Raw genomic sequence first — 25,671 nt, forward strand, 5'->3', positions numbered from 1 at the left:
CTAAGAAAATTCTTAGAAATGTGGCCGTTTACTCTCAAAATTAAAGCAAAAATCCTAGTAAAGAAAAAAGTAATTCAGAAAGCATCTTAACCCTTAAAAGAGGTCTTAAGGTCAAAATTGTTAGGAGCACGGACGAGGACTTTTAAGAGGCTTAAGAGTTTCTTTAGCAGAGGAGAAAATGGCAGAAAGACGAAGAGGGAGAAGAAATGTGTTGCAGACAATGAATAACAGTGAGTTAATAAGACGCTATAGATTAGATCGTGCAGGGATCATGTTTGTGACTGATCTTATTAGAGACACGCTAATATCTCCGATACAGCGCATATGCCATAGCGCCAGAAATGAAAGTAATCACTACATTACGATATTTGGCAACTGGGAAAATTCCATGTTTGATACATTAAAACCAACATTCAAACCACCACTTAAATAGACATGCCAGCAATCAGTGTAATTGGAAAGAGTGGAAACATTTTTATCATTCTAAGCCAAGCAAATACCTTATAGGAAATTAACAGCATGGTAAATAAAAATAAAAAGGATTTATATACACATATATAATGTGTGTGTGTGTGAGTGTGTGTGTGTGTGTGTGAGAACGGTCAAATAGGAAAAATTACGCATGTAATTTCAAAGTGAAGGCTTAGAATAGACCCTATACTTAAAATCACTTTTTTTTCCCTTCTTGGACAACGAACCAATCACAGTCGTCAAAAGATTATGTCATACACATAGGTCATACATAGCATCGGGGTCAGCCCCGCCTCCTTACTAAGATGAAAGTTTTTGTCTTTTCCTTACTCAGAGTTGCTCTCAGATCAGTCCCGAATTGCTCTTAAGCTAAGACTAATACGTAAAAGTTTTTAAGCTAAATTAAGAGTTTTCTGAGAGGATTCTTAGAATCTTTATGAATACGGGCCCTGTATTCTGCTGCCAGGCCGTTAGATGGCGATGAAACACTATAGACCAGGGGTGGGCAACTTCGGTCCTGGAGGGCCACTGTCCTACAGAGTTTAGCTCCAACCCTGAAAAAATCACCTGCCTGTAATTTTCTAGTAATCCTGAGGACCTTGATTAGCTTGTTCAGGTGTGTTTGATTAGGGTTGAAGCTAAACTCTGTAGGACAGTGGCCCTCCAGGACCGAAGTTGCCCATCCCTGCTATAGACTGAACACGTAATACGCATGTGCATGACGTCATCGTTTTTGTTGTTTACATGGAGACTGTTTTCAAAAACTTGCACTTTGAAACCCGGGGCCTGTACCATGAAAGTAGCTGAACAAACTCGAGGTTACAGGATTAGTTTTGAGTTGACAAAACCAAACCGATGTAATCAGGCTTTATTGGTACCATGATGAAGCTCATCAACTTTCTCTGTCAACTCAGGCTTTGATCCTCAAGCTATGATTACTCCACGCGCGCGTGCACATAAAAGAGTGACGTCGACACTGAACAACCAATCGCGGGTAGAGCGAGAGCTATATATTTTTCCGCTGAGGAGCAAGAGATAATCATTCAGAATTACGATGAATTTAAATATGTATTTCAAGCTCGAAACAATACGGTCTCTGCTGCCAAAGCAAGAGAAGACTGTTGGAGAAAGATTGCTGATTGTTAATGTGTAAGTTAAACAAATACGTTCTATATTTATGTAAAATTATGTATGTATGTGTAGCCTATATGTGTAATATAGCCTATAGCCTATTTTTATAATATATAAAAAATTATACATGCACATTTTTTATATACAGTATTATAAAAATAGGCTATAGGCTATATTACACATATAGGCTACACATACATATATACATATATACATAATTTTACATAAATATAGAACGTATTTGTACTACTAAGAAAGCTAGGGAATCCTATCATAAGATTAACAGAATAATAATAAAGATTTAAAATAATTCTTAACATGTATTATATTGTATAGTACATTTGCAATTTGCTTAAAAAAAAAAAAAAAAAAAGTGTTCATGTGATGTCACCAGAGGTGGGAGTAAGTCACACATGTGCAAGTCACAAGCAAGTCTCAAGTCTTAACCTTCAAGTCTCAAGCAAGTCCAAGTCAATTTTGTGAAAAGCAAGTCAAGTCCAAGTCAAGTCACTGCTTTATGTCAAGCAAGTCAAGTCAAGTCGTAGCTTGGGTCACAAGTCACTGGCAAGTCATACAAACGTTTGATGATTTCACTGAATTTATATAGGCTACTAAAATAAGTTAAAACTACAGAAGTTGTGGACTATGGTTTTATTTGCAACATTTTTTTTTAAATATGCATTTCCGCATACAGCTGAGTGGTTACTACAATAACAATCTAAAAAATGAAAAATAAATAAAATTTCAAAATACATAGCCTAAAATGTAAATGTAACTGAAATTAGGCCAACATTAAAGCGTGAAAAAATAAATATGCCTCAAACATTGCAGAAGACCATTAAAAGGTATTAAACAATTCACAATTCAAGTATAATGGTTCCTATGCCACCAAATGGCATTCTTCAAACTGGCATCCCCTTTATATAAGTTATATATTTTTAATTATGAAGTTAAAACCGCCAATAGGTGGCGCCAAATCACCGTCTTAATGTACGAGTCATAGAATTCATTCAACTGATTTGTTCAAAACGGCAGATTCGTTCTGGAACTAAGCAACTAGGTCACTGAATCACAAATACGCATAACTCTTTCTGTGGCTTGTTTGGAATTATTGTCATTGGAGAAATAGAGCAAAAACAGAGAATATTTGGAATATTATGTCTAAAATGTCACATCACAATATTCACTCTTTTTTTACTGAACTGTTTTATAAAATCATTATCACATTTGCAATCGCGCCAATATTCTGGAAATATTTTTTTAATCCCATATGTTATAGGCTAATTATAAAAAGAACTCATACTAGGGCAATTTTTCCACCACATTTTGAATTTTGGGTGCATATTAATTCTGCTGGCATTTTGCCCCCAAACCCCTGATAACATCTAACCCTGCTTTAAGAGAAACATAAAACACGACAAAACATTAACAGTTTTCTATGTTGTTTTTTGTCATTGGAAAGAACGACATATTTGGCTTTAAAGCATGATTGGAAAGAAATGTGGCAAATGTTATACAAAACATATGCCATCATTAATTATCATTTGAATATTGACAACATTAAGCTACATTTGAAAACATAATTGTGTATAAAGAGGCATGCTGTTTTTACCAATATTCTCTCTAGATTTAAAGATAGTCAAATTAACTATAACAAACAGGTTAAACAAGCCTTACTTTTAGACGTGGTGAATGAAGTTCGACTGTTCGAGGTTGTGATGGTCGTCCGATATTCCTTGCCTGTTATTATGCGTACAGCAAATCTTCTTTTATGAATATGGTCAATTTCTAGTGTTTATATCCAAAAAGAAACGATGCTGGGAGATGTTATTGTATTTAGCGCGCGCTCACCGCGATGTATGTTTTTTCTGGGCTTGTGCAGCGTCACGCAATCGCGCAGAATCTGATGACTGGCGTCAATGGTTCCGTTGCTTTCATTTTGTTCATCAATTGATGTTGCGATGATTTATATAAAAATGTATATCAAGTCATTCTCGAGTCATACAGTTCAAGTCAAGTCAAGTCTCGAGTCATTGGATCTCAAGTCAAAGTCAAGTCGAGTCATTTTCTTAATTTAGTCAAGCAAGTCTCAAGTCCTTAAATTTGCGACTCGAGTCTGACTCGAGTCAAGTCATGTGACTCGAGTCCCCCATCTCTGGATGTCACCCTATCAATATATCTTACCGGCAATTTTATAAAAGCCCTCTTTTATGGACATGGCCGATAAATGTCCGGGGAACACTATTAATGAAACTATTCATGTACTCCTGCAGAGCGAGGACCACCTTGCGAATTAATGGTTCGACAAACCGTGTTTTCCCCTAGCTTCTGTGCGTCACCCACCGTACAAGAATGTACCACTTGCAACAAAAAAAACGCAACGCAATACCATTTGCGGTACAGTAAGTGCATGAATTTGACGTGTTAAATTCTTTATGTGCGGCTCAAGAAGTTCGCAAAGTTAAGACATTCCTTCCGCGGAAAACCTGTTTCTTTCATACAGGTAACTATCAGGAAAGGCAAGGGGATTTTGTCTGGCTAAAAACTCTCTCTACGAAGTGCTCGTCAAACAATTTGCGCTGAGATGTCCACAGGATTTGGAAGAAAAGGTGAAGTCATTGCAACAGACACTGGGAATAAGTTACGTCACCTATGTTTCTTTGCTCTCAGCTGATTGGTCAAACTTCAGTCTGAGATCTTGAATCCAGAACATAACCTGCCCCGGAGCAGGTTAGCCGTGCAGCGTAAGATACCATGGCAACGAACACCGATTAAAGCTGAACTACTTTCATAGTACCTAAAACCCAGGGTTGGCAGAAACTAAACTGAAACATAGCTGGCTAGCCACCTAAACCGGCTTCATGGTACAGGCCCCAGGTTTCAAAACGGCCAAAGCGCATAGAAAGTTTTTAGTTGAAAATGGTGTCATATAAACAGCCCCTAAGAGAAAACAACTACGAACACACTGACATCCAACAATGCACAACAAGGAACTAACACAAAGTATGTTAGTTCTTAAGTACAAGGGCAAACAAAGGAGCTAACGAGAAAATGAACGAAACACACCTGAACTGAGGACTCAAATCAATTTGTAACCATAGGAACAAACAGGCATGGAATGGAGGAGAACTGAACCAATTAACAAACTAACTGCTAGCTAACTAACACAGTGAACACAATGAAAACTGAATCAAAAACAGAACATACATGTGACAGTGTATAATACAAATGATTTTTCTTTCCTACAGAATACCTTCGTCAGGTGTCCTTTCATAATGGGCCGTACGTCTGGGTGTGTGTAGAGCGGACTAGCAGCTTTGATCCTCAGGACGCTCTGCAGAACCCTCAGCCACTCCTCCAGGAGGTTCGGGGAATCTGCTTTCAGATTACACACACTTTTACCTGTCACCACCTGAGGGGACACAACATCAACATGGACAGTCAAGTGAAATAACATGCTCGTATAACATGAGATGTATGAACAAACGCTCTCTCTCTCTCTCTCTCTCTCTCTCTCTCTCTCTCTCTCTGACACACACACTTTACCTGAAGCATCTGTTTCCCATCACCACGTGCTATAGTGCTACATGCGTTCAGATCAATCTGGCCTTGGGGCTTATGGATGACGTCACTCTATGAAACAAAATCAAAGAAACAAAGTATGTTTTGTTTGTATCTTGACCACCATATTGTGGTTATTGGGTCAGTCAGTTAACCTAATATATAGTTAGCATATAGTTATATTTTAAGCTAATTATATAGCATCAACTAAAAAGTGTTTAGAAAGTGCTTTAAAGAAAACGTACAATTAAAAAATATACCAATTTTGTGAAAGAAATAAAGAAACAGTAAAAGCAAAACAAGATAATAAAATAGGACAACAAACAAATTTAAAGAAGTAAGAGATACACAGGCCATTTAAACTGACTGGTGATTTGTAGTAGAGAAGCTCCCCATCCTTCAGAACAAACCAGTGCCTCTTCCATGCTTTCTTCCATGTCTTTACCATCTTGAGAAGGTACCCAGACTTCTCCATAGATTCCTGAGATACAACACATTCTCATTTGGTCTCACAGGTGTGACTCACTGAAAAGCACAAATGTGTGCATGTGTACATGTGTCTTACACTCTTGCCGTTGTCATTGTTGGAGGAGCAGGTCTTTGGTAGTTTGTTTTCAGGTTCAGAGCACTCCGTATCAGTGGAGTAAGCGTCAGGAGGTATGGCATAGTCGCACTCAGATGTCATAGAAGATAATGAAACAGCTAAGCAAAACACAACACATTCATTAAAGGTGCAGTATGTAAGAATGACAACCAGTGGTTGAAATAGGTACTGCAGTCCAATTCAAAATATCGGAGATTGTCGTTTCTCCCGCCACCTGCTCCTCAGACTAGACGGCGCTCACACGGGTTGCCAGTTTGAGCAGTCGCAACAGGAACGAGCGCAATGGACAATGAAAATTGGTAACATGCAGTATCACAGACCAAAACAATAACAAACATTATTTATATTTATATTATAACACCAAAAAGTGTTTTTCAGAGAAACGAGTATGTGAACTTAATATATTTGCATATATTGAGGAAACATGCTATGGTATTTTTTATGCTTTAGTAGAGTGAAAAAGTTACATACAGCGTGTGTTTGTCTGTAAAGCACAATACAATCTTTTTTAATGGGACAATTTTTAAAGCAAAAGTATAATCAATGTAATTCATAAACCTTTAAAATTTTATTTTTAAAAATGTAATTAAATGAAAATAAAACAATTCCTTGCTTAAATTGCCAAATTTGTTGTGCAGCTTTGTTGGCTGCACAACAAAGGATATTGTATAATGTCTTATCATAAATGGTATTAATTAATAAGTAATTTGTTTATATAATAATAATAATAATAATAATAATAATGTAATAATAACATTATATAAATAAATGATTAATATAATTATATGTAATTAGTAAAATTATAAAATAAAAATAAAAACTAATGGACACTATAGCTGCATCCCAATTCATAGGCCACACCTTCGAAGGCCATGAAGGTCAGAACAAGCATTGTCAAATGGGACGGTCTAGCCTACAGAGGATTGTTCTCGTCGCCTAGCAACTGTGACAGCTAACGTTGATGAGTGACAGTTACGTTTGTATTGGACTTTTTTGAAAGTTATATTAAACTGTCTGAAAACAAAACAAGGTTAAAAAATCTAAATATGTTTACCATGGTCCATTTCTGTATATAATAATGTCTTATTTTGATATTCTGTTGTGAATTCAATTACAGAAATTGTGGGGTAGGAAAGGTCACGAAGGATCCATCTGTTGTATCCTTCATTGCACGGGAAACCAAGGACGCATTTGGAGGCCACATTTGAAAGAGCCATCGAATTGGGACAGCCTTCATTGCACGGCAGTGATGCAATCAGCTTTTGAATGCGGCCTTCGAAGGATGCAGCCTCTGAATTGGAATGCAGCTTATATGGACAAAATAATTGGGATACACTCTTTAAATTAGTGAGTTCAGATGTTTCAATTAGACCTATTGCAACAGGTGTATAAAATTAAGCACCTAGCCACGCAGTCTGCTTTTACAAACATTTGTGGGGGAAAATCGGGTCGTTCTGAAGAGCTCAGTGAAGTCAAGCGTGGTACTGTTTGTGAAACTTCATCCCTGCTAGATATTTCATGGTCAACTGTAAGTAGTATTATTGGAAAGTGGAAGAGTTTAGGAACAGCAACAACTCAGCCACGAAGCGGAAGACCATGTAAAGTCACAGAGTGCATTCGGGTCACAGAGTGCAGAGGCGCATGGTGTGCAACCTGGCACAAACTGATGAAGAGTGTAACCTGATTTCAGATTATATGCCCACTGGTCATTTGAAATGAGAGTAGAAAGGTCTTGTTCCCAAGTCTCCTTCAAACGCTTTGTCAAATCAGGAGACAAAGTAATAATTATGTTATGACTGAGATAAGATGTTTATTGTTGGGTTTAAGATTAAAAAAAATGGGGAAATGAGGGAACAGTTTCTGCACAGAAAAAAAAAAGGTGACTATTGGGGAGATTAAACTTGGTAGACAGAGATAAGTAGGATGAAAACACCCCCTCTTCATACAGGTCCTTAACTGAGAGTAAACCATTACATGCTCCCATCAGGTATGCAGAGGGAAGGCCCTTTTCTATTCCAGCATGACTGTGCCCCAGTGCACAAAGCAAGGTCAGTAAAGAAATGGTTGAATGAGTTTGATGTGGAAGAACTTGACAGGCCTGCACAGAGTCCTGACCTCAACCCCATCAAACACCTTTGGGATGAACTGGAATGGAGATTGTGAGCCAGGCTTTCTTGTCCAACGTTAGTGCCTGACCTCACAAATGCTCTACTGGATGAATGGGCAAACATTCCCACAGAAATACTTCAAAATCTTGTGGAAATACTTCCCAGAAAAGTGGAAGCTGTGATACAGTAGCTGCAAAGAGGGGCCATATATATTTATGTATATGGACCAGATTTACTAACAGCTTGCACCAGTACAAACCCTCTTTTGGCGTTAAAAAAATTATTTCAGGATTTACTAAAGAAACACAGTGAAAAAATTGAGCTGAAAAGGTGTAGAAGGGGGTTATTTTTGCAGCTGACCTTATTGCATATGCATTTTTAGGAGTTTCCCTTTCAGACGCAAAATTTATGGAAGGAGAGTATTTAAATGAACCATGCAAGGTGATTTACTAAGATTTGCGGTTTGTGCTTAATTTACTGGTATTTGCGCCGTTATTTGACACCCAAGAAAGCACGTCTTAAACTAGACGCTAATTTGCGTCCAGTCCTTAAAGGGATACTCCACCGAAAAATGAAAATTCTGTCATCATATACTCACTCTCATGTTGTTTCAAACCTGTATGAATTTCTTTCTTCTGCTGAACAGAAAGGAAGATATTTAGAAGAATGTCAGTAACCAGACAGTTTTAGATACCATTGACTTCCATAGTATATTTTTTTCCTACTATGGAAGTCAATGGTATCTAAAACTGTCTGGTTACTGACATTCTTCTAAATATCTTCCTTTCTGTTCAGCAGAAGAAAAAAATTCATACAGTTTTGAAACAACATGAGGGTGAGTATATGATGACAGAATTTTCATTTTTCGGTGGAGTATCCCTTTAATAATCATCAGATGAGAATTTTTTTACAATAATTTTTTAGAGACTGCACTCATAAAGAATACATATTTTAGAGCAATGTTCAGTGTATTTATTACGAGGACAGACCCACTGAGTAGCTGTGATTGAAGGTCTTGCTCAAAGGTACAATGGTGATAACTCATGGATTGATACTTGCAGGGTTCAAACCTGCAGGTGCTTGGTTACCAACCCTGATCTTTAATAACTGCTGCATAATGTGTGTACCTCTCTTAAGTGATCGAGGGCTTCCTCGGCTGCTGCTCTTGTGTGACTCTGATCCAGAGGTCTGACAGTTTTCCTCCTCTCCAGAGTTAGACTGACACTCCTCCGAACTGTCCTCCTCAGAACTACACGACTCCTCAGATAACTGAATGTTGCATAACAAAGTCGCCTTCTATGATAGTAAAAACAAATGTGGCATTCAACATAATTAAAAGATTTGCTTCTATTACTGATAGAAATGCAGACTCCTATGCAAAAACAATTTCTACAATTAACACTGCTGAGCATCACAGTCTTACAGTGAGACAAGACAGACACACACTCCAACAGACAAAGACACACACAGGTCCCTACCCCTTTCACTGAGGTGAAGACGGGTGTATTTGTGTTCCTGTAGATGAGGGATGTGTAGAGCATGTAGGCTGGGCATGAGGATGGGTGGGAGGAGTCTGGAATAGGAGGACAGGACATCACTAGCTGTCAGTAAATGCACAATATGATTTAGGCAAGTAAGAAATGTTCCTTGATTACTTTGCTGGCCTTGGACTAATATTTACATTTCTATGCAACAATCATTGGCCAAACGTCATTATATGACCATAACTTAAAACTACAGATTTTAAAATCAAAGGGTTTATACAAGTAAATAAGGATATTGTTTCAACAGGGGAATTTGGGTGAATCTCTGGGAAATTTGTCAAGAACATTTCTATTTGAACTCTATTTTTAAGATTTTTTTAATTATTAATCTAATATTTAAATTCCTTTCAATTGTAAGCCCATAATGAAAAAGAAAAAAAATATTCTAATATGATGCAAAAATGTTTTTCTTTAAATAGTAACAAATTTGTCAAGCGAATTTAATTTATGCAAATTTTTTAATTAATTAAAAAAAATATTATTTGCATTTGTAATGTAAGGAAATGTACTTAATTGCCATAAAAATACAGTCACAATGAAAAAAAAAAGAATAAACTGTCTTAAAATAGCTTTGCTATTCTTTATTGTTAAGTATAATTTTTCTAATACAATAGCTAAGGGAATGATGGCAAATTAAACATCTTTCTCTCTTCTGACCAACATAATCAATCTCTCAATATTGGTTTCCTCTTTTGTAAAGTTATACAAGCATTATCATAGATTTTTTCTTTTGCTGTTAGAGCAAATGGCAATGCAAAAATTTGTTGTAGTTTACGTTCGCCAATATAGAAGTTTACCCAACTATGTAACTTTGAAGTTGAACCCTGGAAATAGGAAAAATGTCCATGGACAGAAAATAACATGAACGAAATGCACGTGAATGATAATGAAGATATAAAATAAAGAGAGATGAATGCAAATACAAAAAAACGATCTAAAACACACCTTTATTAGCTTCATCTGTACATGACGTCTCTGACAGACGAATTCCTGATTTTGCCACAGCATATATTCTGCTCTCCTGCAGATAACATGAAAACACAGGTTTAGCACATAAACTAAAACAACAGCAATTCATATTAGTTCAAGTATTAGTTCCAGGACTCACCCAAGAGGGCAGCCTGTGCAGTGGAGGGGTCGGGGGTTTACTCCCAGGAACAGCTGCAGAGGCGTCGGGTGTTTCGGGTTCCTCAGGTGGCACTTCAGCTGAAGGCACATCAGAATGTTCTCTTTCACCAGTCTTCATCTTTGGATCTTGGTCCATGTCAGTTTCTTGAGGCCGCAGAGGACGTAGCATGCTGATAGCATTTCGAGTCCGCCCGTGGGCGGCTTCACTGTACAATGGAGGCTGACTCATATGCTTCTTAGCCAATGCCAAACTAACATTAAATGCATTTGGATTGCGCAATCGGGGCTGTTTGGGGGAAGCTGGGGTGTCTTGGGTGTCCTGAGACGGGGTGGGCCGCTTTGGTGTGAGAGCTGGAGTTAGGACTGGACTGGAGGTGTTTGTGTCACTGGAGGAGGACGAAGAATCCAGACATTGCGACTGGAAGCGCTTATTTAACTCATCTGAGGATCCATCTTCAGCATCTTTCTTTGAAGCGTTCTTGGTGCCAGGGAGACAAAGTCTGGTGCAGTCCACACGCTGCATGTCATCATCAAACAGCGAGCTGCTGTCGTCAGAGGCGGTGTGGTATGTCTCACTTGTGGGTCGGCTGAATTGCAAACCTCCAAACAGACTCCTCTCTACCTCAGAGGCAGCGCTGGACAGGATAGAGGAGACTCCTCCGGGACTGTCCCGCTCACCCTCGTCTTCAGATCCCCCCTTAGAGCAACGGCCAACACACTCTGTTTCTGGGCGGTTTTGTTTTATTCCAGAATCTGGATAAGACCAAACACACAGACTTGGTAAATACATGAATACAAATAGTAAATATTTTGCAAACCATTGTCAAGCCATCCATTTCACTGAATCAGACTCATTGCCAAACATGACTCATTTGAGCAGTTATTTTAGTGAATCAAAATGCAGTCATCGCAACCAGTGCAGTATGATTCCTGAACAAATTAGTCTTATGAGCTGGTTCTTCTGAATCAAAAACATGAATCACAATGTTACTGCGGTTACTGTGAATCTGTTATGTTGTCATGCTGCTTAATTTAAACATTTTTGAATTTCCAGATTAGGAAATACGTTTTGAGAAACTTTCCTTTTCTAGATGTTTTGTAGGGACAATTAAAACTGGATGATCAAAATGAGATTTTTCCATTTTATTATTTTTTAAATTAAATGTTATATACTGTTCAAATGTTTTTTTTTATGAAGTCTATTATACTCATCAATACTGCATTTATTGAATCAAAAATACATTAAAAACATTTAATTTATTTTAAAATGGCATCCATTACTCGAATCTTCAGTGTCACATGATGCTTCAGAAGTTATTTTAACTTCATTCTATAACATCAGATTAATTATTAACAGCAGTTTTTCTGCTTAAAATTGTGGAAACTGTGATTGTTTTTTTCCAAGATTCTTTGATGAACAGAAAGTTAAAAAGGACAGCTTTTATTTAAAGCTTCAGGCCATAACTACATGCGCCTTGCGGAAGAACATTGTAGCCGGAGCTACTTTTTTAAAATCTATGACGAGTCACGCAGGTACTGGGCTACTCCACTGTGGTACGTGGTAAAATAGTCAGAATATAAACACTTACTATAGGTGTACGTCAGGGCTGTGTTTGAACGGCTATTAGACGTCTTTTAAACGCAAAATTGCTTGCTGTGAAATATCTTTAATGCCAATATAAAAAATTATACTGGTGTTCAAGGACAAGCACTAAGCTGGTTCAAATCATACCTATCTGACCGCTACCATTTTGTCTATTTAAATGGAGAAAAATCGATCATAACTCCAGTAAACTATGGAGTGCCGCAGGGATCTGTATTAGGCCCTCTGTTATTTTCAATATATATGATGCCACTTGGAAATATTATAAGGAAACATGGAATTAGTTTCCATCCATTGTTATGCTGATGACACTCAAATATATATTTCATCAAGGCCGGATGAAAACGCTAAATTTTCCAAATTGACAGAGTGTGTTAAAGATATAAAAGATTGGATGACGCGTAATTTTCTTTTATTAAATCCAGACAAGACAGAGGTAATACTTATCGGTTAAAAAAACCGCCCACAAAACCTCGCACAATACAACTTTAACATCATAGGATGTCCTGTTACTTTATCCTCTACAGTAAAAGACCTGGGTGTTATACTCGATTGCAACCTGTCTTTTGAAAATCATATTTCATATGTTACAAAAACAGCCTTTTTCCACCTTAGAAACATTGCTAAGCTACGTAATATGCTATCAGTTTCTGATGCAGAAAAGTTAGTTCATGCATTCATGACCTCGAGACTGGATTACTGTAATGCCTTATTAGCTGGTTGTCCTGCATCCTCAATAAACAAGCTACAGTTAGTCCAAAATGCCGCCGCTAGAGTTCTTACGAGATCAAGAAAATATGATCATATAACACCGATTTTATCATCACTGCATTGGTTACCCATAAAGTTCCGTATTAATTACAAGGTATTGCTACTGACTTATAAAGCCCTAAACGGCTTAGCTCCAGTCTATTTAACGGATCTTCTATCGCCCTATAATCCATCGCGCTCTTTAAGATCACTAAATTCAAGGCTTTTGGTCATACCTAGGATATCCAGAACCACCAAAGGAGGGAGAGCATTTTCACATTTGGCTCCAAAACTCTGGAATAGTCTTCCTGATACTGTTCGTTGCTCAGACTCGCTCTCCCAGTTTAAAACTAGATTAAAGTCGCATCTCTTCAGCCAGGCATTCATATAATCCTACAGTTCAAACTACAATCCGGCCTCTAGCTCATAAATGCCAGAGGAGAACTGGCCCCCGACTGAGCCTGGGTTCTCCCAAGGTTTTTTTTTCTCCATTAGGTCACCTGATGGAGTTTTAGGACACCATTAGGTCACTTGATGGAGTTTTTCGGTTCCTTGCCACTGTTGCCTTTGGCTTGCTCAGTTGGGGATATTTTGGGGATATTTAATTTAATTTTATCAATCAATAAATTCCTCTTGAAACAAACTTTGTTGTATTATTTAAATTTAATACTGTGAAGCTGCTTTGATACAATCTGTATTGTGAAAAGCGCTATACAAATAAACTTGACTTGACTTGACTTTTGATAAATTTTATTAATTCTTAATTTCTTCCCAGCCCTGTTGCATCTCAATCAAACTCAGCAGAATATGAACTATTACTCTCAGTCAAACAATTGAAGATATCATTAGTCTTCTGTTCTGACCAGTAGGGGGTCTCCTGCAATCCATGTGTGTGTGGTCACGATCCGGCAGGGTGTCGATGCTCTTCTGGGACGGTTCTGGGCCCGTCAGTACCTGTGGGATCTTCCCTCTGTTTTGGAAACAGCCAAAAGTCAGACTGCTGAGCCGCTGGGCCTCACCCACACTGGGCTGGACTGGGCCACCAGAACCCACAGTCTGCTCCATGACTAAAACAACACAAAACCATGACACTTAACAGATTAAAAAATAATGTTTTCTGAATATATATATATATATATATATATATATATAAAAAATAAAGGATTCCATGAAGTGTGCTCTATTCAATACTACACAATTTGCATGCTACATACTTTTACAGTTTGTTTGTGTTAGTCAGAGTTGATAAAAATCTTGATAAATGTTCTCTCAGTTTAATCTTCAATATCATTGATACATTTTTTTTTTTATTGTCAACAAATGTTTTCATCAGTATAACACTGTAAATACTGCAGAACTAGCAGGATTATTATGGTAGAATGTTATTGTGAACATAGCCATGATTTAACTTACTATTTGATCACATGCATGATTACCTTGCAGTTGTCTTCTTAGGTCTTGTATCTCATTTTCCTGTTGTTGGTTGATCTCTCTCAGAGAGGCATTCTCTATTTCAAACTACAAGAATGATGACTGTGATCACAAACATTCACACAATCCCCCACATATTTATCTCTTTCTAAAACACAAATATATACAAAGAGCATGAACATACTTCATTCAACTTCCGCATGACCCATTCTTTGATCTTAGCTGCTTTTTCTTCCACTGTCTTGGCATCTTGGATGCGGTTTTGTTTCTGAAGGTATAAAACGCAATGGATCACATTTTTCTTTTTAATGGATTTAAATAGGCGTTTTTGTATCCTGATGCAGGTATGACTGACCTGTTCCTCCAGCTGCTGCTCTAGGGTGTCAATAAGCTCATCTTTCTCCTTCAGTTCCGCTTGAAGATTTTGACAGCGCCTGAAAAGCTGCAGCTCTGAATCACTCGACAGGATATCTGAAGTCTTTAAACGCTCTTCCATCCACTGCACCTGCAACAAACACACGCACATATACACAGTGCTAATAAATGTTATATGATTATATACCAAAACTATATATATATATGTATGTGAGGGGTGGTGGCGCAATGGATAAGACACATGGCTTTGGTGTGAGAGACCCGGGTTCGAATCCACTGTGTCCCTGAGCAAGACACTTAACCCCTAGTTGCTCCAGAGGCGTGCGACCTCTGACATATATAGCAATTGTAAGTCGCTTTGGATAAAAGCGTCAGCTAAATGAATAAATGTAATATATATATATACACACACTCACAGGCCACACCGGTTCAACTGCTCGTTAACGCAAATATCTAATCAGCCAATCACATGGCAGCAACTCAATGCATTTAGCCATGTAGACATGTAGACATGGTTCAAACTGATATATATATATATATATATATATATATATATATATATATATATATATATATATATTATATATATATATATATATATATATATATATATATATATATATATTAGTACTGGGTTGGACGCGTTTTATAAAGAAAACTTTCTTTTATAATAAACATAATAAGTGCTACCATTGTTTTCAAAGATGTGCAATTTTTACAGTTAATAACCTGTGTGTTTAAAAATGTGTTTTAGTGTTTGAATGTCCATTTAAAGGGATACTCCACTTTTTTGGGAAATAGGCTCATTTTACAACTCCCCCAGAGTTAAACAGTTGATTTTTTTCGAATCCATTCAGCCGATCTCCGGGTCTGGCGGTACCACTTTTAGCATAGCTTAGCATAGATCATTGAACCGGACAGGACCATTAGCATCTCTCTCAAAAAAATGACCAAAGAGTTTCAATATTTTTCCTATTTAAAACTTGACTCTTATGTAGTTACATCGTGTACTAAGACCGACGGAAAATGTAAAGTTGCGATTTTCTAGGCTGATATAGCTAGGAACTATACTCTCATTCCTGCGTAATAATCAAGAAACTTTGCTGCCGTACCATGGGTGCAGCAGGCGTAATGATATGACGCAGGGCCTGAAAATAGTCCCCAGCTCGGTAACTTCCAACGTGACTGGGACTAAGTTTGTCTAACCTATTAGACCTATTTTCAGGCACTGCGTCATATCATTACGCCTGCTGCACCCATGGTACGGCAGCAAAGTTTCTTGATTATTACGCAGGAATGAGAGTATAGTTCCTAGCTATATCAGCCTAGAAAATCGCAACTTTACATTTTCCGTCGGTCTTAGTACACGATGTAACTACAGAAGAGTCAAGTTTTAAATAGGAAAAATATCAAAACTCTTTGGTCATTTTTTTGAGAGAGATGCTAATGGTCCTGTCCGATTCAATGATCTATGCTAAGCTATGCTAAAAGTGGTACTGCCAGACCCGGAGATCGGCTGAATGGATTCGAAAACGGTAAAACTACACTGTTTAACTCTGGGGGAGTTGTAAAATGAGCCTATTTCCAAAAAAAGTGGAGTATCCCTTTAAGAACAGAATCATAATTCAGCTGAATCAAATACGAACAGTACATCCCTAATATTTGATGAAATGTCCACAAGAGTGTTACTAGTATTTACCTGCTGGTTGCCTTCATATGCCCGACGCTCTGCTTCCAACACTTGCTTCTCCAACTGCTGCATCTGAGAGAGCAAGAACTATGAATGAATGAGCAAAGGAGCTGTGTTTGTGCATGTATGCATTCATATGAAAGTCTGCTTTCATTTTTCCTCTATGCCATGGGCATAGAATAAGCTCTTAATAAAACGTAAATTTGTCCCCTGCACTTTTTTCGGCCAAGTGTGTTCATGTAAAGGTTTTCAGGGACCAATATGAAAAAACAAAAAACAACTTAAATTAAAAGATACAAGACAGTCTATGCATGACCTGACACTTTATTGTAATCCAAAATGAGGAAATGTCAGCATTATGGAGCGCTAAAGTCTGTTTCTTTCACACTAGAAGCCGGAGGGTGCCCTCATGCAAAAAGTATTCAAGTGAGGAGAGGATGTAATTTAAGTGTAATGAGTGAAGATAGAAGATCCCATAACTCTATCCCTCCACACATTAGATCCACAGAGGTGGAGCTGGACTAGGTCAAGCTCAACCCAGGCAAGCACCACTTGCAAGTGAGACTCATAGAAGTCATTACACTTATGACATTCCTGGAAATCCGTTATGTGGAAAAAGGCATCCAGCTATCACTGTAGCTGAATAAAAAGCAGAAACGTTTTGACTGATGAAACGTGAACACAAATACACGATTGCGACAATATATGGGTTATGTGTGTTTTTCAAGCCATCTCGGGTTATTTACATAACAATAAAGTAGAATAATGCAGTGCTAATTGACATTTTATGCCTTTATATCAGTAGAAATTATAAAATATATTTTCTGCCTTAATCTGCAATAAAAAAAGTTTCATTAAGTGTTAAGGCCCGTTCACACCAAGAACGATAACTATAAAGATAACTATAAAATAACTATATTAGTGTACACACCAGCAGACGGTATCATTCATTTATTCTAAGCGTGTGTTTGTCTGCCGCTTTAAATGCTTAAACTCTGACAGCCAATCAGAATCAATCCTGCTTTAAAATGTTTTTATCATCCATCAGCTGGATAAAATCGTTCGTTTCTCTGTGCCGTTATCGGTATAGCTGTGGTGTAAACTCTGCCATTCTTTAATATTGAGAAAGATTTTTAGAACAATATCTTTTGTTAGTATTGTTCGTATAATATTGTTATATTTATAGTTATCACCTTTGGTGTGAACGGTCCTTTAGAGTGGCTTTAAAAAACACATGCTATTCCTTTTTTTAACATTCTATAAAATCCATGATGACTTAATGCACAAGTGTTTGTATTAGGCCTACATAAACAAATTATAAAATTGTCATTAGGAAAATATGGGCTAGTAAAAATATTTTAGAACATTAAAATTATTGGTTATTGTTCAGCAGTGTATTTCAATTCTTAGCTCATTAAAAGCAAGAAATAAGAAAAATAAAACCTGTCAATTAGACAAAGGTCAGAATAAACTAGTATTACACATGCTCTATGCATAACATATTCCATGCATTACTAAGGAAAAAAGCCAGCTGATTTTGTAAACAAATATCCTCTAAGCTAGGATTTCATATTTTTACACATATTACTCCAATAGCATAGTATTGTCAGGAATGCAGCATGTCTATTTTCAAATAATTTTTACCAAAGCAGGAATGCCATGCTATATTACCATAACATTCCATCAAGTCTTTTATTTATCTTTTCTTGGATGAGAAGACCATACAAAATTCCTGTAGAAAGTTAGGGAATGCAAAAACTACCGTCCAAGCAAGTCCTGAAGCTGTGTTGTATTGAAATGAGATAGATTTCGAGTTCTGTGGTAAACCAGTGGTAATGATTCAGTAGCTGGTCATTTTGGTGACTTTACTGTCATCATTTAATAACATAAGTTTCGGGGAATTTTGACCACTTTATTCTCAATCCTCATACTTTCTAGTTGAGCTCTGATATAAATTCCATCTTCCTCTTGCCTGTCTTTTACAGGCACTTCACACATTCAGGGTTTTAGTTGTGCCCATCAGATTGGAGTTTGCTGAATGGCTCTTGGAAATCTAATGTGGACCCTGTGTGAAAATGCTTATATTGTGCATACAATTATATTGTGCATATTATTCTTACATTTTTATTTAACTGAGTAAAAAAAAAAAAATTAAATACAAATTAAATGATCAGTGTAAATAATGTAAATTAAACTTTTTTTATTTATTTTTTTATAATGTAGTTATTTGATTAGTGACCTAGAAATCTAGGAGCACAATCTCAGTTATCTCTTATTCATTTTATGGCATACCAATTAAGTTGAGAGGCCATCAGGGTTCAAAAGTGACTGAGAATTCTGCTTAAAAAAATATTTATTTTTATATATATATATATATATATATATTTAGGTAAAAAGTGCTTTTTTTTGCTTACACTTTTTTTGGAGTATACTTTAGAATTAAATATTAGTATTGAGAATGTCATTTGTATTGGATTACGGTAATTAGAATTTAGAGGGTGCCTAACTGTCACAAAAAAAGGTTAATAAATTAGCCTCCTTTTAAGTTTTTTTTGGGGGCTTTTCTTAATTATATTTTTTTGATTTTGGAGTTAAATTTATGAGATTCATGTGTGGGTATTATTCGCTGGAACAATTTGTTTGTTTCTACTTTGGCATGAGCTCCATCAGCAACCTGTTTCTTTTCACAGAGTTCCCAAAGGAAAACAGACAAATATGACCTAACACACTACTAATAGGCTAGTTACTGCTGCTGCACTCATATTTTCCAATGAACACCACACAAAAGTGTTCTACGCAGTTGTGTGTATGTGACTGAATGATGTTCTGATCTTTCTAACAGCCTCTCTTGTTTACAAGCCTCCGTCATTAAAGATGTTTAATAAGGCTCAATGCACAGCGGACTACTGACAAAACTGTCATTATGATGACTCTGATGGAACGATCTTGTTCATGTAAACCTTTTCTGCTCTAGTTCTCTTGGACTTAAGTTAAAGCACATTTTGTTGGATTTGTTAATGGTGCATTAGTCAGAGCTTGATGAATGACATAAATCTCTTATTCACTGATGGAAGTTAAAAAGATTTACGAAGACTCTGGTTAGTTTTCCATCATTAAAGTCTTCTGCTATTCAGTGAGCCAATTCCTAGACTAAACCAAAGGGTGTGTCCCCAAAACACACTGATGGTCAGAAATACATCACACACTCTACACACACTCATTATCTATATCATCCTCACACAAAGCCACTATCCCCACAGACTATTCATACACACATGTGTAACTAACTACAGATATGTTCATACCACAACAACCACACATACACACATAGTGTATACACCCATCCTCATCTGTGGTCAAGCTGGTCCACCACTGCCCAATGAAGCAGATATAGAAAATAAAAAATAGCAGAGTAATTACAGACTGTTCTGAGAACAGCTGCACAAACCAGTCAGATTCTGTCCAGTTGAGCCACAGGTTAATGGTACAAATTAACATGTGCTTTTTTCTAAAGCTCATCTTTAAATCCGTTGGATGCTGTGGTGAAGCATAGTTTCTTGTTAAAATGACATGTGGACTTAAATAGATCATGCTCCTGGGCACAATAATTCAGTGAATTCTATATCTTTCATGTCATTTAAATATATATACATTTTAATTTATATTTAACATGTCAACAGTCAGCACCGTTTTTGAGGAATGCGCATGTGCATACATGTGTAAGGGAACCCTGGAGTATGACATATGAGGGAACCAGCGAAAAATTAAATATCCAATAAAGCAAAATGACAACCAAAACAGTGAAGTAGTCATCAGTTCATTACAGCAGAATGTCAGAAAAAAATACGTTACGTGGATAAAGCTGCTGACTGAATGAACCACATGTTTACAGGAGTAAAGTGTATGCCAAATACTGCATGTTAACGTGAATAAAACATTACGACTTTCTGTTGTTTACGTAAATGAACTTAAAGGAATAGTTCAGTTCAAAATGACAATTCTGTCAACACAAAAGAAGATATTTTGAAGAATGTTTGTAACCAGACAGTTGATGTACTCCATTGACCGTACCCAAAGTATTTTTTTCCTACTATGGAAGTCAATGGGGTCCATCAATTGTCTGGTTACAGACATTCTTCAAAATATCTTCTTTTGTGTTCAGCAGAAGAAATAAATTCATACAGGTTTGAAACAACTTGAGGTGAGTGAATGATTTTGAAGTGAATTATTTCTTTAATAATGTTAAGTTATTATTCTACCACTTGTTGTATATTTTTTTCCTCATATCCTGTGCAGGGCACCGAACAAAAGGGTATTATTAGTTCTGATTATTTTCTGACAGAAAATATGATTTGATTGTATTGACATGATGGGCGACTGATAATGGGAGTGCATTATACCAAAACAAACTAAAAACTTCCATGGATGCTTTCATCAGTTTGCACCTGTAAACTCCACATTTCAATAAATAGTTTTCTTAAATCTACTACGATCCCACCTAGCTTCTCCAACCCATATGGTCCTGGCTACAGTCAGTCTTCCATTCCATGAATTCCATCCACGGCCTTCTGTGGCCGGCCCGCCCTGCACCCCTCATCCAGCCTCCCTCTACAGGCCAGCTCACAAAGCCTGTCTGTATGACACCCCTCACAGCACAACAGCTCCAAATTCCCGAGCGTCACCCGGCCTCTGCTCCACACTCCACTCATCTGTGTCCTACACACTCAGGGGGAACAGCAGCACACTGTATACTGGATACACTTTGGAATGTGCTAGAAGCTAACATTTCTATTCAAGAAGAGTCCATTGCTGAAATCAGCATTGAAATAAATAATGATGAATAATATATTTTCTTCTCACAGAGAAAAATTATTTTAATTATACATTTTGTAATAATTCTATTAAAGGGGTACTTCACTGATGACAAAATGGGCTTTTCAATAAAACTTGTCTGTCTATGTAGTTGAAAAGAATAGATTTCAAAGAGTAAATGTTTAGCAGGAGTGAGTTATTTAAAATTTCCAGTGAAAGGTTATAGGCAGAGAGTTCTTGCAAAGAATCATAAATATGGAGAGAACACTGCAATGGAAAATCTGATAAACCTTTGTGTTTGTAGTCTCCATTTAAAACTGGACAATAAATACAGACTTTAATGCCGCGTTCAAGAAGAGGTTGGAATTGGGAATATTCAATTTGGTGTTCCAGTCAATCACACATCACCTTCACTTGTTGAACACATGATGTCGCAATGACACGAGAGCATTTTTGATTCAATTATATGACAAAAAAACAAAAAAACAAAGAGTAAATTGAAACCTGCTAACGAAAGCAAAATTTGAAGGTATAATTATATAACCGTAATGTTTATTGTTACAGTTTGACATAGGGTAGCTCCACGCAATGCTTGTTGGAAGCAGGACTTGCCGCTATCTTGGAAGTGACGTCAAATGACGTGTCTCACTGAGGTCTGGGTTGATCAGTTTGCCCCTAGTTCACAGGTCAGATGTCCGACATCAAACAGCATTCCAGGTGTTATTTACAATTAGGACGTGGGAAAAATCAGAATCCAGTTGTTTGGAACGGAGCATTAGGGCAAACGGAAAAAAAAAACTGAAGAAATATACAGTATTTATGATCATTGTTAGTTCAGGTTATCTAATGCCTTAACTAATGTTAATGAATGGGACTTTATTATAAAGTGTAACCAATTATACATATCATTCACAAGTTCACACTTACATATAATCAGATATAGTATAAAATATGCATATTTGGCGTGCTGTCCGAGGAGAGGGCTCTGAGCTTGGAATTTGGCCTGAACTAAGAGCACTAGGGAACAAGTTAGAAACATGTCAATAACAACAATGTCTGTACTCTCTGGCCACTGCTCAACTAAACGTGGAATCAATCTGAGGGTGTTGGGCACGAGGAGAAGTGGAGCGTTAACCTACAACAGATTCAGACTTCGCACAGTGTGCTTTCTGTGTGAGTACAGTATGCATATTTAACTGCACTTGAAAGCTGCCCTTATTTTTAGCATAACGTTTTAAAAGAAAGGTTTGCATGAGTTCAGAAGCAGGATATGGTTCAGCCACTGAAGTTTTCTTCATGTGATCCTTCGTGACATTCTTTGAGGATGGCTCACTGCGAATGTTTGTTACTGTTTTGAGTTTCTTTGCATGATGAGCAGTTGCTGTCCATGTTTGGTTGATTCATTTCAAACTTTATAAAACAGGATGCAAAGCAGGGGAGAAAATGACCTACATTTCTCCCAACAAACCACACTTGCATCAGCATATACAAGTTTGTTTGTGTATGTATTTAGGATGCTAACTTCCTGTATAGCACGAAACCAGGCATTTCCTCCCATGGGAGTCTCAGTGATTAAAGGACTCTGTTCGCATGTCTCTCTCCTCCCATTTTACTCCCTTTCTTTCCCTTTCACTCTTATACTTCTTCATTATCCTACAAGGCATGTGCAAAACTATAAAAGAAATTCAACAAATTCATAATAATTTGAGACAACCCACTAACGAGGGATAACTAAGAAGGATAGTCCCTTTGAATTGGAATCTCACTAGAAACACAGAATACTATGTGAAGTCCACTTCGCAGAGCACTTATGGTTGAATAATAAGTCATTGAATCATTCACTTAACCAATTGTTCAAAACCACTGATTCATTTAGGAATAAAAAAAACTCTACTGTGTGTTGCTCGGAGACGTGCAACTGTTCTGCACTTGATTCATTAGAAATATTTTAGTAGGTGGAGCAAAAATAGACAAAGTAACTGGCAATATTGTGTCTAAAACTTAAGTTACTCAATATTAAAGGGATACTTCCCAGATTAGCATAAGCTTTGTATCAGTAGAAACCCGGTAGCATTTTCGAATGACCGTGCTCCCCTTTCTTATGTTCCCCTGAGATGAGAGATTTCTGTATTGTGTGTCTGGAAAAAAACCTCTGATGTCGCAAAAATCATCATTTTGTGTCATCGGAGGCTTTTTTGGCCAGAGGCTAGAGACTACAGCCAGTAGTAGGAGCTAGTTCCGCATGTTTTCATCTCACGATAAAACAGCGTCTTTTCAGTTTCGAGTCAACTAGTTCCAGCAGTGAAATATCCCTTTAACTTTGTTTAATTGTTGTATACATTTGCATAAAACTGTCAGTCACTTTTCACAAAAGTGCTGTGCTTTAAAAAAGAAGTTATGGCCTGTTCGCACCAAGAACTATATCTAAAAAGTTTAATTACAGCAACAGAGTCTGCTTACTGAACAAATAGCTAAAACTATATTGTCCGTTTGTGTCAGCAATAATATAGTCACCATTATAGTTCTCTTTATAGATATCCTCCTTGGTATGAATAGGCCTTTCATTTAAAGACACAACTTCTTGTAGTAGGTTTTAATAGTTATGTTTCCATTCAAAGTTGCAAATTGAACTTGCACACTTGAAAATTGGAATATTCGTTTCCATCAAATGTGTTCAAGAGAACAAAATCGCCACTACCTGGAAAATTGGCGCTAAATATCTGTAATAAAAATGGAAGTTGATGCAATTGGGGAAGTGAGTGGCTCTTTTTTAATCATCATAAATGACTTGCATCTCAGATCACATAGAAGAAAGACAATAAACACTGTCACGTTCTCTTGCATTCGGATGCCAAGTGTTTGGGAACGCAATCATGTGAGAAACTTCTGAGAGGTCATTATACACGATTGGTCCGCTGATTAGTCTAATTACCAAATCACATCCACTGTTGAGGCAAAGTCATGTGAGCTTTTGTTGCACATCGAGGGATTTATTCGGTAAATGTGTTTCTATCGTATGTCCATGTGTTCTTATCGGATCAAAAATTGATCCGCCCCAATTGAGCAGAAAAAAACTTTTTTAGATTGTATGCGCATTTTAGCGTTTCCATCCAGCATTAAAATAGGTGGATGGAAACACAGCTAGTGTGAGAATTAACTAGCACAATGACAGCATGCGAAAATTCTCTCCACAAAGTTGCATCTCTTAATTCAGCCCATGTTAAGCACCACTACTTAAAATATAGTATATAAAAAAAAAAAAAAAAAAAATCCTTCTTATTTGATTGGTTTTTGGCCGACTAGTTTATTATCCCACACTTTCCTACTTCCCTACTTTCCATATCCTATGACCTATTCCTTCCCCTTCATCCTCTTCCTTTGTCTAGTTCTACAGGATTAATCTCTTGACATTTCCTCAAACTGATCTTACCAGCTATCTGTATATTACAGCACAGCTGATCCAGGATCTGCAGTGAGAGGACATTTTAGGAAAGAGGCCCTATGTAAACATCTATTGACAGCTTTTAATTACAGCAGTAAGCAAAAGCATCCACATGCTATGCAAGGGAGGAATAATAGATGGCAAACTTAAGCGGGCCCAGACGGTACCCAGCTGATAACAACAACACGTCTATAGATGAAGGAATGAGAAACCATTACAATGAGATTCTTAAATGATGGAATCATTACTTTTTTTTTCATTACACAAGTTATTGAGATGGAAAACATAAATCACAGTCGATATATAAAATATATATATATATATTTTTTACATTGGTGAACCAACTCTGTTCCTGTAACACTTATTTGGTTTAAAGGGGTGGTTGAATATGATTTCACTTTTTTAACTTTAGTTAGTGTGTAATGTTGCTGTTTGAGCATAAACAACATCTGCAAAGTTACAACGCTCAAAGTTCAAAGCAAAGGGAGATATTTTCTTTTAAAGAAATTGCTTTTTAAGGACTAGCCCTACAACAAATGGCTGGTAGGGACTACAGACATTCCTCCCAGGTTAGTGACATCACTAACCCTAACATTTACACAAACACGCCCCCGGAACACGATTCATAGATGATCAAGACAGAATATGCTAATCAATGACTAGAAGATAACTACATATAGTTACATAAATACATCAACTAACCATTCAGAAATGTTGTCTACATGTTGTCACTTCTTCTTGAGTCTCTCCATCTTTCTGACTTCAGTTTGAACATAAAAGGCTAAAAGTCTTTGAAATTTTCACTGCATGTGTGTGAGGTAAAAGGACACAAGCAGCAGCTCATTTGCATTTAAAGGAACAGACACAAAAACGGTGCGTTTTTGCTCACCCTCAAAAGTGACAACTTTAACACGCTATATACAAATATCTGTGGGGCATTTTGAGCTTATACTTCACATACACACTCTGGGGACATCAAAGACTTGTTTTACATCTTGTGAAAAGGGCATTATACCACCCC

At 37.0% G+C, this 25,671-nt stretch overlaps 1 protein-coding gene across 2 annotated transcripts in view; it reads right to left on the minus strand.

The window, feature by feature from the left end:
• Positions 1-25,671, minus strand: part of plekhh2 (pleckstrin homology domain containing, family H (with MyTH4 domain) member 2) — a 42,529-nt gene that overhangs the window by 13,299 nt on the left and 3,559 nt on the right. The window contains exons 3-15 of one of the 2 annotated variants that reach the window (XM_082153117.1): positions 16,406-16,468; positions 14,687-14,836; positions 14,516-14,599; positions 14,337-14,418; positions 13,764-13,967; positions 10,528-11,300; positions 10,365-10,440; positions 9,354-9,448; positions 9,003-9,171; positions 5,729-5,865; positions 5,531-5,644; positions 5,149-5,235; positions 4,856-5,014 (exon numbers count right to left, since the gene is read on the minus strand). In XM_082153117.1, coding sequence (XP_082009243.1) covers positions 4,856-5,014; positions 5,149-5,235; positions 5,531-5,644; positions 5,729-5,865; positions 9,003-9,171; positions 9,354-9,448; positions 10,365-10,440; positions 10,528-11,300; positions 13,764-13,967; positions 14,337-14,418; positions 14,516-14,599; positions 14,687-14,836; positions 16,406-16,468 — 2,193 coding nt within the window. Of the gene's footprint in view, positions 1-4,855; positions 5,015-5,148; positions 5,236-5,530; positions 5,645-5,728; positions 5,866-9,002; positions 9,172-9,353; positions 9,449-10,364; positions 10,441-10,527; positions 11,301-13,763; positions 13,968-14,336; positions 14,419-14,515; positions 14,600-14,686; positions 14,837-16,405; positions 16,484-25,671 lie in introns of both variants that reach the window. The other variant, XM_082153116.1, reaches the window with a different exon arrangement.

This window comes from Leuciscus leuciscus (assembly GCF_965113295.1).
Source record: "Leuciscus leuciscus genome assembly, chromosome: 22".
Classification (NCBI taxonomy): Eukaryota; Metazoa; Chordata; class Actinopteri; order Cypriniformes; family Leuciscidae; genus Leuciscus; species Leuciscus leuciscus.